At 44.8% G+C, this 13,913-nt stretch overlaps 1 protein-coding gene across 2 annotated transcripts in view; it reads right to left on the reverse strand.

Moving 5' to 3' along the window:
* The window catches only part of PLCD1 (phospholipase C delta 1), a 58,065-nt gene that overhangs the window by 18,110 nt on the left and 26,042 nt on the right, over window positions 1–13,913 (reverse strand). For both annotated transcript variants that reach the window (XM_059481860.1, XM_059481850.1), the window contains exons 3-6: window positions 13,050–13,278; window positions 7,482–7,611; window positions 3,125–3,353; window positions 1,732–1,933 (exon numbers count right to left, since the gene is read on the reverse strand). In XM_059481860.1, the coding sequence (XP_059337843.1) occupies window positions 1,732–1,933; window positions 3,125–3,353; window positions 7,482–7,611; window positions 13,050–13,278 (790 nt within the window). The remainder of the gene's footprint in view (window positions 1–1,731; window positions 1,934–3,124; window positions 3,354–7,481; window positions 7,612–13,049; window positions 13,279–13,913) is intronic.

Below are 13,913 nucleotides of genomic sequence, written 5' to 3' on the forward strand. Positions count from 1 at the left end.
CACTGGAGGGAAGTTCAGGAGCAAGGGAGAAGAAAGGAGATTGGAAAAGCAGGAAAGAGATAAAGGATGGGATCAGGTGGAATTGGTGTCAGCAAGGAGAGCTCAAGCCTGAGCAAGGAAAGCACAGAAGGATCTGAGAAATAAGGTAGTGAAAGTCCAAGGTAGAATTATCCAAAGAGTAAGATAGAGTGAGTGTCAGATGAGAAAGGACACTGATGACTGTGCCCCAAGCCTTTCCCCAAAGATGGTGAAGAGAAGAGAAAATCCAGAGAGGCTGCAGTGGAAGAATGACAGTCAGCCTTAGAAGCCAGGTCACAAAGTTTAGGTGATGTGATTTCTTCATCTAGATCTGATATGACATCAATCCTCAGAGCTGGGAGAGAGGCAAGGAGGGAGTTTTGGGAACTCCACCGTGGATGAGGAGACTGCTGAGGGCCAGTTTCCTAAACCAAGTCTACAGACTAAATTTCCATGTGAAATTCCTCCCTCTACATATCCATACTTCCATTTAAACTTATTTTCAAATGTAGATTCCCTCACATCTATCTAGGAGGTGATCTTGTCTCTCTTACAGTAATTCCCTAAACATTTCAGATCACACAATTCCTTTAACTCATTGCAATAGAATCACAGAATGGTTTGGGTTGGAAGGGACCTTAAAGATCATCCAGTTCCAACCCCCTGCCATGGGAAGGGACAGAGCCCTGCCCAACCTGGCCTTGAACACTTCCAGGGATGGAGCATCCACAGCATCTCTGGGAAACCTGTTCCAGAATAATGGGATTTTTTTTTTCTACAATCCATACATTTATAATTTTAAGACTGTGTAGGATGAATTCAAAGAGTTACTGAGAAGTAACCTGTGCCAGATTTCACTCTCAACACTTTTGACCTTGTGACTCCAGTCAGGTTGCTCCTGAGAATAAGTCATAAACAAAGGCAGAACTGCAGCCATTGACTGGCTCATGAGGAAACACTGTCTCACCTGATAAAAACAGGCAGTAATGTATTGTGGGTGTGCAAATTACTAAAGGTCACTGCACCCCTCTGGCCGTGAGACATCAGATGCTGTTAAAGGCAGACACAGGCAACACCTAAAGCTCTAAACAACACCTAAAGTGCAAGGGTGCTGTGGGAATATCTGAGATGATAAAAAGGCATCAGGTGTAAATTCTGTTGATCACTCCCCCTGCTCATATTCCACCTCCAATGAGGACTCTCCAAAATAAACCCCAGCATGGTTGTGGGGACAGTCCCTGCCATGGGCCTCTCCCAAAAGGCAGCACAGAGCACAAGCACCATGGCACTATGCATCATTTTGGCTTCTCCCAGACCTGCAGCCCTATCCCAGGAGGAATCTTTCCATCTTGTAAGCTCCTTGCACTCTCTTGTGCCATATTTTGGGGAATGCAACACCCCCTCAGCATCATGCTTAGAAAACACCAGGCCAGGGAGCTGTACTCCAGCCTCCAGTGACTGCAGATATTTTATTCTGCTTCCAAATGCAGTAATTATACATCTACACTCAGGTGGACACCAGATGAGACTCAGGTCAAAGAGCTGTGACAAGGAGCTGGTTTGGAAACAGCTCACCCTGGAAACATGGGCCAGTCCATATTACCTGGTCTGGTGGGAATTTTCTTGATCCTTGCATCCATCAGCACAGACACTTATGTCTTCTGAAAGAAAGAGATTAACTCCCAAACACACAGAAACACCCACTCTCTTTACCTGATATAGGCCTCGGTGCTGCTTGGCCCTGTGATCTGGTCTTCCATGAGATAGGTGTTGTGTGAGGATGACACCAGGTAGTGGCTGAGAGGTTGGGTCATGTCCTGGTAAACTTTCCTGTGGGAGGGGTTGAAGATGTTCCCCTCATCTGACAGCAGGTACATCAGGAAGCCATCCTTGGTCATGGCATTGCCCCTCTTGGCTGTCAGACACACAGACAGAACAACCCACAGTGAAAATGAGATGCCACCAGGTTGTGCTGCCACCTTCACCATGCTGCCCTCCAGGAGACCCCAGAGGCAAAATGTGATCCCCAGGAATTCAGTGCAAGCAAAGACCTCAATGTTCTCCAGACAAGGATGACACCTTCAGCTGCCTGAAAATGCTTTCAAAGCCCTTCCCAAGCACAGATTTTTATGACACTTACGTGGCTTTTCATTACACTTTCCTTGTCCTTGATAACATCTTAAAAGTGTCAAAGACAGACCTTACCTCATCTGTCTCCAGAGATTTACAGCATGAAAATCTCTGCTTGAGCATTTCAAGGTTTCTTTGCACCAACCCAGAGAAGCTGTCAGATGTCTAAACACAGCCAGATAAATCCTGTCTAGATTATCCAACTAAATACATGATTTGCAAAGAGGAATTACAAAATTACTCCCCATTTTGAGGGACTGAACTAGATCTCAGCCTAATCCTAAAGCCTGACAGTTGCAAAGCCTTGTCCCCCTCCTGAAGGAATATCAGGATAGTGGAAAACCAGCCCAAGATTCTGAGTTGGCTCTTGGAACCCATCCTCCAAGGTGCTCCAGACTGATGATTCACCCACAATCTGAGCAGACAGACAGCTCAGTGTCTGCCTCCTGAACAGCTGTCACCCCCTTGGCCTCTGCTCAGAGATCCCATCTGCAGATGGCTTCACAGGTGCCCACCATCAAGGACATCTGCCTCCACCCCAGCTTCTGGAGAACATAAATATTGCTCCATTCTCAGCCTTGAAAAGCCATAGGAGGTCTGGGCACCTGAATAACCCATGTGAGTCTTTCCCTCGGGGTTTTCATCATCCTCTTGTCAAACGTGTATCAATCCCCCTTCTGCTGTTCAGTGCACCCAAAATAAAATTGAAGAGAGAGATTTCCCAGCCTCTCCTCTGCCCTCCCCTCCTAGAGATGCTAGGAGAGGAGAGCAGAGGAGAGGCTAGGAAATCTCTCTCTTCAATTTTATTTTAATAAATAAATATGTTAATGCTCCCCTAGGAGAGTGGTTTTTCAGAAGCAGCTGTGGGGAGAAAATAATGCACACAACTGCAGGGAAAAAAGCAACAGCAATGCAATTCATAGTTCATCAATAAAAGCAAGATTTTGAGGCAAACCAGCCAGGGTTTTCAACTTACCTCTTTCATTGGGCTCATATCTCTGAATTAAGGCAGGCGCAGCAACAACAGCATCTTCTTCCTGCTGCACCTCATAGAGAAACCTCACCAGGTTCTGGCAGGACATGAACCCCTCTGGGTCCGAGTACACTTGGAAGATGCTGTCTATTTCCTTCCTCTCTGTCAGTATCTTGTAAAATTCCTCTATCTCATCATCCTCCAGAGCCTCTGTTTTGGACTTGTCACAGTGCTGTAAACGTAGAGGGGAGAAGGAGTGAAAACCTTCTTTCCTTCTGGCATAGGCCAGCCGTAATCTGCACCAGGGCTACACAACGCAGAACACAAAATAATTGCAGAGAGTTACTGGCCAGCACGTGGTCAATGACAATGGTTCTCATTGACAAGGCCAATAGTCATAAAAATTACAGTTATTGGTATTTATACATTGTCAGTGTTATTGGTATTTATACATTGTCAGTGAGCTCAAAAGCAACAGCCTCGAGTTCCATCATCTGGTGGGCTTCAGTCAGGACAGCTCAAAATAATCCAAGCACAAATAAAGGGTCAAAAGAATCTTAATCTCAGGGGGAACAAAGGGAAACAATTAATTCCATTCAATAATGATAGAGAGTATAGCCAAAAATGCAGGAAGTGAAAAGAACTCTGACTTTAGTGGCTCAGAGCTCAAGACGCTGTCAAGACTCACAGTAGGGCTGTTTGCAAAGATGGCATCAAAAAGAACTAAAACCCCCCCACAACTGATAAACATGTGCATGTTTAGGTATGAAAAAATCCAGTTACTGGCAAGCCATTGAGGGGTACGTGGTCAATGACAATGGTTCTCATTGGCAAGGCCAATAGTCATAAAAATCACAGTTATTTATACATTGGCAATGTGCTCAAAAGAACCAGCTTCGAGTTCCATAATTTGGTGGGCTTCAGTCAGGACAGCTCAAAATAATCCAAGCACAAATCAAGGGTCAAAAGAATCTTAATCTTAGGGGAAACAAAGGTAAACAATTAATTCTATTAAATAATGACAGAGAGTATAGCCAAAAATGCAGGAAGTGAAAAGAACCCTTCCTTTGACCTTAGTGGCTCAGGCCTCAAGAGGCTGTCGAGACTCACAGTAGGGCTGTTTGCAAAGATGGCATCAAAAACAACTTAAAACCCCCAAATGTGCATGTTTAGGTATGAAAAAATCCACCTCTGCATGGAAATTTTCCATTCTCATCCAAAACCTGCCAGGTAACAAAATCCCCACAGATTTCAAATCAGATATAATCTTCTCACAAGGAGCTGTAATTCAGGTTCTCCATCTTCCTCTGGGGTTTGAACTTTTCCAGTAGATACCATCTGTGACAGAGCACCACAGCCAAGGACTTGATTGACCATGAAAGATGGGGAGCTTGAGATAGACATGTTAGTGTCTCCATCAAGGACACAGCTTTTCCAATAACAAGCTGTTCTAGTTTATTTTAAATACTCCCAGGTTCAATTTTTCATCAGAAACAGCTTTTTTTTTTTTTTTTTCCCTGTGGCAAATCCCGATATTAATTTTGTTGTTTGTTCCTAGCAGAATTCTTCAGCTTGTCAAACCAGAGGAGTTAAATTGCTTTCCATCTTTGATCCCCTGTGACAGAGCTATTTTCCTGGCTTTTATGATGAAAATGCCTGTCTCAGTTTAACCAGTAATCACACTAATCTCAGCCTAGCCCTGCCAGTGATCTCAGCAATGGTCACAGTGGCTTTGGCAGTGTCCCAAGATGATAAGAAGGGACTTTCATCCCCTGCAAATCTTTCACTATCTGTTTAAGGAGCACATACAAAACCAAAGAACATTATCATGATGCCTAGCATTTCACAAATTGAAGTGACAGAGTTCAACTTGTCCTGACTTCAGAACCTGCTGGGCAGGAGCTACAGGCTCATCTCAGGGATGGGACAACCTGTGACACGCTCAGTACTACAAGCACCTCCAAAATAGGTTTGAGAGTTCAAGAACTGCCTTTCCCTCACTGCCTCCCATGTCTGTGATCCTGCTCTGTGGCTCTGGCAGATCCCCCAAGCTGAGCTGAGCATGATGCTTAGCAACTGCAAAAGGAATATAAAGAGGGAAAGCAGCTGGTGGAGACAGCAGGGATGTTGTGAATTACAAATGTTCTTTTCTTTAAGACATGACAGGGAAAATGACAAGATATTCGTCCTAGAAAACTGGCATTTTAAGTGGTGTGTGCCTGGGGAAGTTTATTCATTAGTTGCCATTAAAGGCTGTGATGAAAACAGGGCAACAGCACCAGAGTCAAACTCCAGGACAGATCAGATGCTCAGTAAAAAAGTGGGTTATTTCTGCTTTGGCTACAAGAGGTCCAAATTAGAGAATCTCAACCCAAAATAGTGTGTTTTACCTCCCATGTATGCATCACAAGCCATGAGCCCTGCATGACCCTTGGCCTGGCAGCAAAAACACCTTTCTGATGCATCAGAATGAATGTACAGGTTGAAATGAAGTGAGCAATGGCAGCAGCTTTGCATCATTTCTGGTTGCATTGCAATATGTTTTACTCCAGTGTCCCAAACCTGGATGTGGACACAGAGTCACGAGAGGAAAGGCAAAAATAATGTGAGAACATGCCCTGCAGCCCCCACTTGAGCCCCTGCTCACCCTTCCTTCCTGTGACTAAATGAAGAAAAACTCTGTGAGACAGAAAAGATCACCCTTTAATGGGCTGTAATGCCCTGGTCCATCCAGGCTGAGGCAGGATGCAAACTGAAAATGTAATTGCTTTAAGAGCAGGACAGACCCTTCCTGGAGGCAAATCAGCCCTCAGGAGATCTGAATTAACCTCCAAAGTGCCTCTCTTTCCAGGGGCTATACAGGAAACTTTAAATTACTTGCTTAATGATGGTACTTCAACTAATTCCCTGCATTTCCACGGGCTGAATCAAGGTTTAGCAATTACTTGGAGCCTTTAAGCAAAAAGGATTAATTTAATCAAGTTTCCTCTCCTGGAGCTCCCTTGTAACTATTGGGACAGCAGAAGAGGTTCATTAAATAAGAGGAGACTGTGCCTCTAAAATAAAAAAAAAGGAAAATTTAAAAAAAAACCCAAAACAATGGTGATTTTTTTTCAGGTTGTTGATGTGTGAAGATGTGGGAATTTTTCATCTCCTATATGTGAGATGTATCCTTCGGGGTGAGGAGATTCACACCCTGCTCCCCACTGGCTTCACCTGCACAGACTGCAAAGGAAGTGTTGGCAACTCCTTCCAGTGGACACATGCAGCTCAACCAGGGGATTCCCAGCCTTATTTCCACTCTTCCAGAACCTTCCTGAGAATAAAGGATGGGATGGAATCCACCAGCCAAAGAAGGCAACAACTGGAATATTTTGTGAGCTGAAATTCTTTAAGATGTGCTGATGACCTTCCCCCTGATTCCTGAAGAGTAGAGAGATGTCTAAAAAGCAAAGACAAGGAAATTTGGACCTCCTTTGGGGAAGGCTGCCTGCCCACATGGAGGAGCAGGAGAACTCCTGCCTGGTGCCCAAAACCACCCACGTGTTTACCACTGATCAGAAAAAAACATTTCTGAAACTGCACACACATTAATTCAAATCCTGCTTCAGACAGGATGGAAGTTTGGAAATTATCCAGATGTTTTATCTCACCTCAGCAGGATGGATTCTCTAGAGAGAAACCCAAAGCTTAACAACTGAGAAATTTTCATCCCTTTCTTATCTTCTGATAGGCTCAGCCAACAAGCTGAATCTTGAGAATTTAGAAGTGTACATCCCTGACCAGATTAAATGTGCCTTGGGAGTATTAAATCAATCAGACTAGTCCAGGCTTGGGTGCAATGTTGTGTATCTATCATGAATCTGGAAAGGTTTTTTTTCTTAATTTGTACTGTATTTTTTGTTTGTTTGTTTATACCTGATATTTTGCAACCCTCTCCTCTGAGAAGGTGAGGATCTGGGTTCACAATTGTAACCAAACAAAATTCTGCCAGACTTAGGCACTGACATGCAGCTGTGGCACACAAAACTCCTGAGACCCCTGAGACTTCAATTTTGTTTCCCTTTTTCTTGCATTATCCATGTTTGCATCTTATTTTCTGCTTCATGGCAGAATTAGTCATTGATTATGAATAAAGATCTTAACACACCCTCATCAAAAGCATTGTGCTGGCCTAACTCAGTGGGAATCAATTATTCTGGGCAATAAATTACTGAGCACCAAAACCTGAGAGCCCTTCCTTGGTACAGGAAAAGAAACCAGGAGTTCACTTTAGGTGAGGTCTCCAAGCCAAGCTGAAAGCTGTGGGACACCCTGACCTCACCAATGAGCAAACCCTTCTTCTGCTTGCTCCCATTACCTGGAAAATCTTCTTGGCATGGTAGTCATCCACTTCAATGTTCACTTCTTTCAGGAAGTCTTTGAGCTCCTTCAGGCTCATCTTGTTGTCCTTGTTTTTGTCAGCTTTGCGCAGGCAGGTGTGAATCCAGCTGCAGGGCGATGTAAGGAAACCTGTCCAGGTCACTGCCTAGCCTGAACACCCAAACACCTTCTGCTGCACGTGGCAGGGGGGAAATCCTCTCCTAAAGGCTCTGAGCCACCTCTCCAGCTGCTGCAAATCACCCTGAGCAGCTGCCACCACCTCACCTCCTGCTCCCACGGAGCACAATGGAGCCTTGGCAGGAGGAAAATGTGCTGGGATACAACTGATGCTGACCTGGGAGAAGCTTTTCACCATCTGGCCAAGGCTGGAGCAGCTCTCTTTACCCTGTAGGAGTTCCTGGCCACAGCCAGAAACAGTTTGATTTCTCTTTTATGACAGAAAGTACATTCTGCTCCAGATGGTTAAAAAGGGGATAAAGGAAAGAATGAAAAAAGCTCCCAAGAGAAGCTTGGTAAACTCATTGTCATGGATTTGCTCAATATTCAGTGTGTCATGGTGAACACTGAACTCCAGAAGAAGTATCAATAATAATTTTTGAACTCATCATCAGCATATTTTTAGGGATTTCTACCAATATCTCCTAAGAATTTCTTGTGAGTAGAATCAAACCAAACTTTGTGGGTCTTGCCTTCTTCCCCTGATGAAATGCACAGGGTCTGTTACTATGCTGCACTGTGATAATATTTCATAACAGCTTGGGTTTTAATCACTTCAGCGTATCTGGATCAGGAGTAGCTGCTACAAGAATGATCTTAATGTGATGTCAGATATTTTGAACTGAGACTTCTATTTTCTTTCAGTCTCTAAAATCATGTTAGACAGTTGGGACACACTGCAGTTTTAAACACCAAAAAAAAAAAACCCCGCTTTTTGCATCATGGAACTGTCTGTCTAATTTGTTTTACTGTCAAATAAGAAAGGTCATCCAGAAAAATATCTGCTTTTCAACAGGAAAAATAATGATCAAAGTGAGAATTTGATCTCTAATAATAACCTTCCATGTCTCACATAGGAAACAATGCTTCCAAATTCCAGAAAAACTTCCAAAAAAATGCCCAATATGAATGCTAATCAGAGTAAAGCTCAGGATCAGCCAAACCAGCTGAGGCATATAGTGCTATAACATTTAAACAGGGCCTTTCAAAATGACCCCAGAAAAGGGCATTAACAGCCTTAGGGGCTGTAAACATAGCCCTGAAACAGTGTTTGCCAGAGCTACCCTGCACTGAAGTATTTCCCAGTGATGGAGATATCTGTAAACTGTTAGTGAGAATTGTTTGTCTCATGGAAAGTTGAACTTTCTGACTTTAAAAATCTTGGCAGGTGCTGAGCAATGACCTCACCCCACATCCGTCTCAGCCTGGTAATATTAATATTCCTCTTCTTTAGACATGGAAACCAAAATAAAGAGAGGCTGCATTTCCCAAGGACACTCCAGAGCCATGAACCAGGGTCTGGCTTGGCCTGAATCTTCCCAGAAAACCCAGTTTGAATCATGAAGCTCCCGAGAGGAGAGGATGCTGTGCTGGCACCACACCTACCCTGGGGTGCGGAACAACCTCTTGGTGAAGATTGCAATGCAAGTTGTTTTCCATTACCATCTGTATGGCAGATTACCTTTGTCAAGTGGGCAGTTTGCCTTATCTCTCTCTTTGAGTGACCACAATCACTCCTCCCTCGGGAGGGGACATCTGCTGATAACAGCTATTGAATGTCACTGCATGGCTGATAAGAACTACAGCATCCCATTGGAAGATGTGAGCCCAGAGGGAGGAGCCAAACATTCCTACCCAGATATAATCCAGAGGTTTTTGAGACACCAGCACAGCTTCTCCACTGGATTCCCCAGAGGAACAGCAGCTGCCTCTCCTTCCACTGGATCTTCAGAGGAAGAATCCATCCTTCTCTACAGGATCCCTGCTCCAGCAGAACCACCCCTGACACTGCAGGAGGGCTGAGCCACAATTCCAATGGGACTGCCACCAACACCCTGACCCACAGGGTGTCAGGTTGGGTTCTGACTCTGTCAGTGTTGTTCTAGTGTACTGCATTGGTTATTTTATCCTTTTATTTTTTTTTTCTTTTCCCTATTAAAGAACTGTTATTTCCTGCTTCCATATTTTTGCCTGAGAGCCCCTTTATTTAAAATTTATAGCAATTTGGAGGGGTGGGGAGGGTTTATATTCTCCATTTCAGGGGGGGCTCCTGCCTTCCTTAGCAGACTCCCGTCTTTCCAAACCAAGACAAGCCTCCACAAGCTCTGCTCCAGACAAGGTCTGTCACACTGTCACCAGACTGTCACCAGACTGTCAGAATGTCACCCTCGTGCCACCCACTCACACCTGACCCTGCACCTCAGGTCCCCTTCCCAGCCTTCCCTAAAAACAACAAGCAGGAGGAAAACCCAACTGTGGTGAGCCAAAAGGAAATCCAGCCTGCCACAGCCAGAGGTGAGCAGTAAGGGTGGATAGAAACTACTCTTGAGCATTGAAACTACTGCTTTTGTGCTGACCACTGCAAAAAAACCACATTTCTTTAAAAGTCTGCATAATTTCCTCTGATAATGGGCACCCAGAGGTCATGCACACACCCAAACTCCTCTCTGGAAGGCAAAATGTGGGCAGTAAATGCATCTGCAAGAGAGTATGCCCAGGTCCTACCTGTTAATGGAGGATGTTTTTCTCTTAGATGCCTTCCCAGGAGGCTGAGAAATGCAGGACGGAAATCAGAGAGCCCAGGAAAAGTCCAGGCACACACAGTGGGTCCTCTTGCTGCAAGGGCAAGCAGCAAAGAGATAAAAAGGAGGGTACAGACAACTGGAATCTCAGTGAACAGCAGCATTCTGCCCCCAAAACACCCAAGCTCCCCGTGCATCTGCATCCCCTCAGCTTTGGGAGAGGTTGGAGGAGCTGGATGAACAAAACACTCCAACTGGAAGTCCTCTCATCTGGTACAAACACCATTTTCCAGCCCTGGCTGTGGGCATTCCTTTCACCTTGTGCCCCTCTGTGGGCCTGAGTGCACTGGGCAGCAGCTGCTCCCATTTCTCTGGGAAAGCTTCTCCCATTTCTGTGCATCCAGGGAGAGCCTCTGGCTTTTAAAGGCTGTGCCAGCTCCAGGGCTACCAGCTTTCTCTCAGTTTCAGTCATCCCCCTCTGGTTTCTATCTGGCAGATATCCCATGAGTGTGCTCAGAACAGAAATGCTGCAGAACTTCTGGTAATTGCTTTCAAACCAGAAGAAAAGCTCACACATAAACCCCAGAACCAAAGCAGACAGTGCCACCCTGCTCAAATGAAAAGTCCTCTGTGTTTTCTGGTCTGAAGCCTTCCCTGCACACATACCTGCAATATTTGCTAAACTACACATGCCAGCCTGCTGCAAGGTTGAATCTGAGGCTTAATAAAACAGAGCTCTGTGTGTAAGAACATTAGACATGCTCATCAAGCATGTGGGAGTTTTATCTGTGTAGAAATATAGGACTGGAAAAATACATAAGACACTGATCCCAGTCCCTTTCTATCACAGGCAACTCCACTGAATTCCAAACTGAACGAGCCCCATCTGAAACTAGCAGAGTTTTTTGCTTTCAATCTTTGTTTTCAAAAACTTGCACATTCCTTACTTGTTTTGCAAGGGTTTGGGAGGCTGAAAAAGATACCCTGCAAGGCAACTCTCCAGTCATGGGGGACAGGCAGGGGACACAACACTTCTCATGCCCTGACTCTTCCCCCTCTGTGCTCACAGATGCTGAGAACACTCCTGAGGTTTAAGGAAGATCTGAGCAAGCCCACGCTGCCAAGCAAACCCAGTGAAGGCAGACTAAATTTAAAATCCCAGGCTTTAATTAAACATCATCAAATTTCAAATGAGAAATCATGCTGTTCTGTAATTCCAGGTTACGTTAAATGGCCTGAGACAAGCCCAGATTGGAAGCCAGCACTGCACAGTAATTATTCTTCCAGAAATATGGTTTGCCTACCCACCCTATTTAGCTTCAATTCTGCTTTCCAAAGACAGAAAGGCACTTTTCCATGCTGGAAATTTACAGCTTTCTTCCTTTGCAAATGTCATTGTTATTTTCCCCCCCTTAAAAAATCTTGTCTCTTCTTACAGGCAAGTTTTTCAGCAATATATTTAACTTGATATGCTCCTGGGACAACTTTCTGTAGCCCAGATTTTCCCCTACACACTGTGGGGTGGCTGAGGAGTGACCTTACAGCCCAGAGCTTGAAAAATCCTCCAAAAAAAGACATTCATAATGCAGGAGATAAACAGGACATCCCAAGCACAACAGAACTAATGGAGTCTGATTCCTTTAAGGGAACAGCACTGTGGCTGTGAAAATGCTTCTCAAGCTTCAGAGAATCCACAGAGGAGTAAAGCCTGATAAAAGTTCAGCATTTATGCACCATCTCCTTCTCCATCAGTGCATTATTACCCAGCAGAGAACCCACTTAACTGAGGGCAACATTCCTGATGCCTTCTCAGATTTGAGCTCCCGCTTTGTGGTTTTTCCCAGCTGAGGATTTTGCATCTCCCCTCCTCTCTGATGTTTGGTGTCACACAGGCCATGAAGCCCAAGCAGCTTTCTCTCCCCAAGAGTGGTATCTGTTTTCCTCTCTGATAGCTGAATATCTCCCTTTGGGAAGCTTAAAGGAACCTAATATTTTACCATTACTGTGGCTTTGTCAAATCAGGGTGAAATCAGCCAACAGCTTCAGATGTCATGGTCAGAGTCTCCACAGGGACTGAAGAAAATCCACCCAAAAATTCCACCCACAGATATCTTCTCTTTATACATGAGACCTCTGCTTGCAAAGCAACTTATTGAGTGAAATGCAGCCTCAGGGAGAATTCCCTGTGAATTCAACAGAGCCAGGATTTCACCCAATAACCACCCTCTCTCCATTTCATAATGAATTCACTCTCCTTTCCTGCTCTGTGCCTTTTCCTTTCTGCTCTCTGCATTGTCACTAGAGCAACTAGTTTTTCAGGGCAAAACTTCCTCTCATGCTGAGGCTAATAAGGAGTAATTTCACTCAAGTCAGTGGAGCTACCCTGGAGTAAATTTGGCAGTGAGAAGAGGAGAATCAGTTCCCTCTCCTTGTATTACTGAGAATCACGGTAAACAGTGAGGGCTTTTCATGCCTTGCCAAGAAGTGCCTGTCCTGGAGTTTACTGCATTGCAAGTGAAACAGACCCCTGAAGAACACAAAAAAATAATGATTGTTTTATCTGGAGCTCCATGAAAGAGGGAATTCTTCGCTTAAGGAGCCACACTAAGCCTGACTCCACTCTTGCTGGTATCATTGTAAAACAGGGGGGAAAAGCACTGGAAACCAGGGAGCTTGCCTGGGTGCAAAATGAATGCAAGAGAAAACCCAGAACAGGGAAAAAAGGAGGTTAGTCTACTATCCCCACCCACATGGAAAGACAAGTGCATCTTTGTCCGTGATTAATCACTTTATAAGGCAAAGGATACTGTTGGAGTTTCTGTTTCTGGTTCATGGAGTTGCTGTGGGCTATGATTTTCCCAAGGCCAGCAATCCAGTGGTTGGCATCATCCTCTGAGCTCGCAATGAGGTCCAGGTTTTTCCTCTGGTCTTTGAAGATGATGGAAAAGCAGCGATACTCTGGGACATCCTTGGCGTATTTTTCCATCCCTTCTGTTTTATGGCCTGACCTCACATCCCGGATATCTTCAATGGAGACTGTGGAAAGAAAGCAGAGCCTGCTGTCAGCAGGGGTTCACTCAGCCTTATCTCTCCTTGGTGAGGGGTATTAAAAAATTACTCTTTTTCCTTTTCCTGAAGCCTCTGGAGGTTCCCTTCCTCTCCCTCTCTTCTCCAGGCTTTGGTACTAAAGAAAACTCAACTCAAAAGGGCTAGAAAGAGCAAGAAATATTAAAATCTCTTTCCCTATGTTCTTTATTTAATAAAGACACAGAATATGCCATAGGTGCCATGCTGTGATGTCCTCTTTATGAGCCAGAAATCATGGCCAAGATTTGGCTCCAAGTCCTTGGAGCATCCCTGATTTGAACATCCCTTGACTCATTCCCCCTGAGAATGGGGACGGTGGAGCTGTGCCTCCCTGTGAACATCACCCACAGGAAAATCCTAAAAGCACTGAATGCTTTGGGTTGGAAGGGACCTTAAAGACCAACCCCCGAAATGGACAGAGATGCCTTCCATGATATCAGGTTGCTCCAAGCCCCATCCAGCTGGCCCTGAACAATTCCAGGGATGAGAAGTCCACAGTCCCTCTGGGCAAAATAAGAGGCGACTTCAATAAGAGGAGGGTAAGGGAAAAAACTGTCCTTCTTTAGGTTGCAAAAACAGTGAGA

This window comes from Ammospiza nelsoni, chromosome 1, assembly GCF_027579445.1.
Source record: "Ammospiza nelsoni isolate bAmmNel1 chromosome 1, bAmmNel1.pri, whole genome shotgun sequence".
In the NCBI taxonomy this organism is placed as follows: Eukaryota; Metazoa; Chordata; class Aves; order Passeriformes; family Passerellidae; genus Ammospiza; species Ammospiza nelsoni.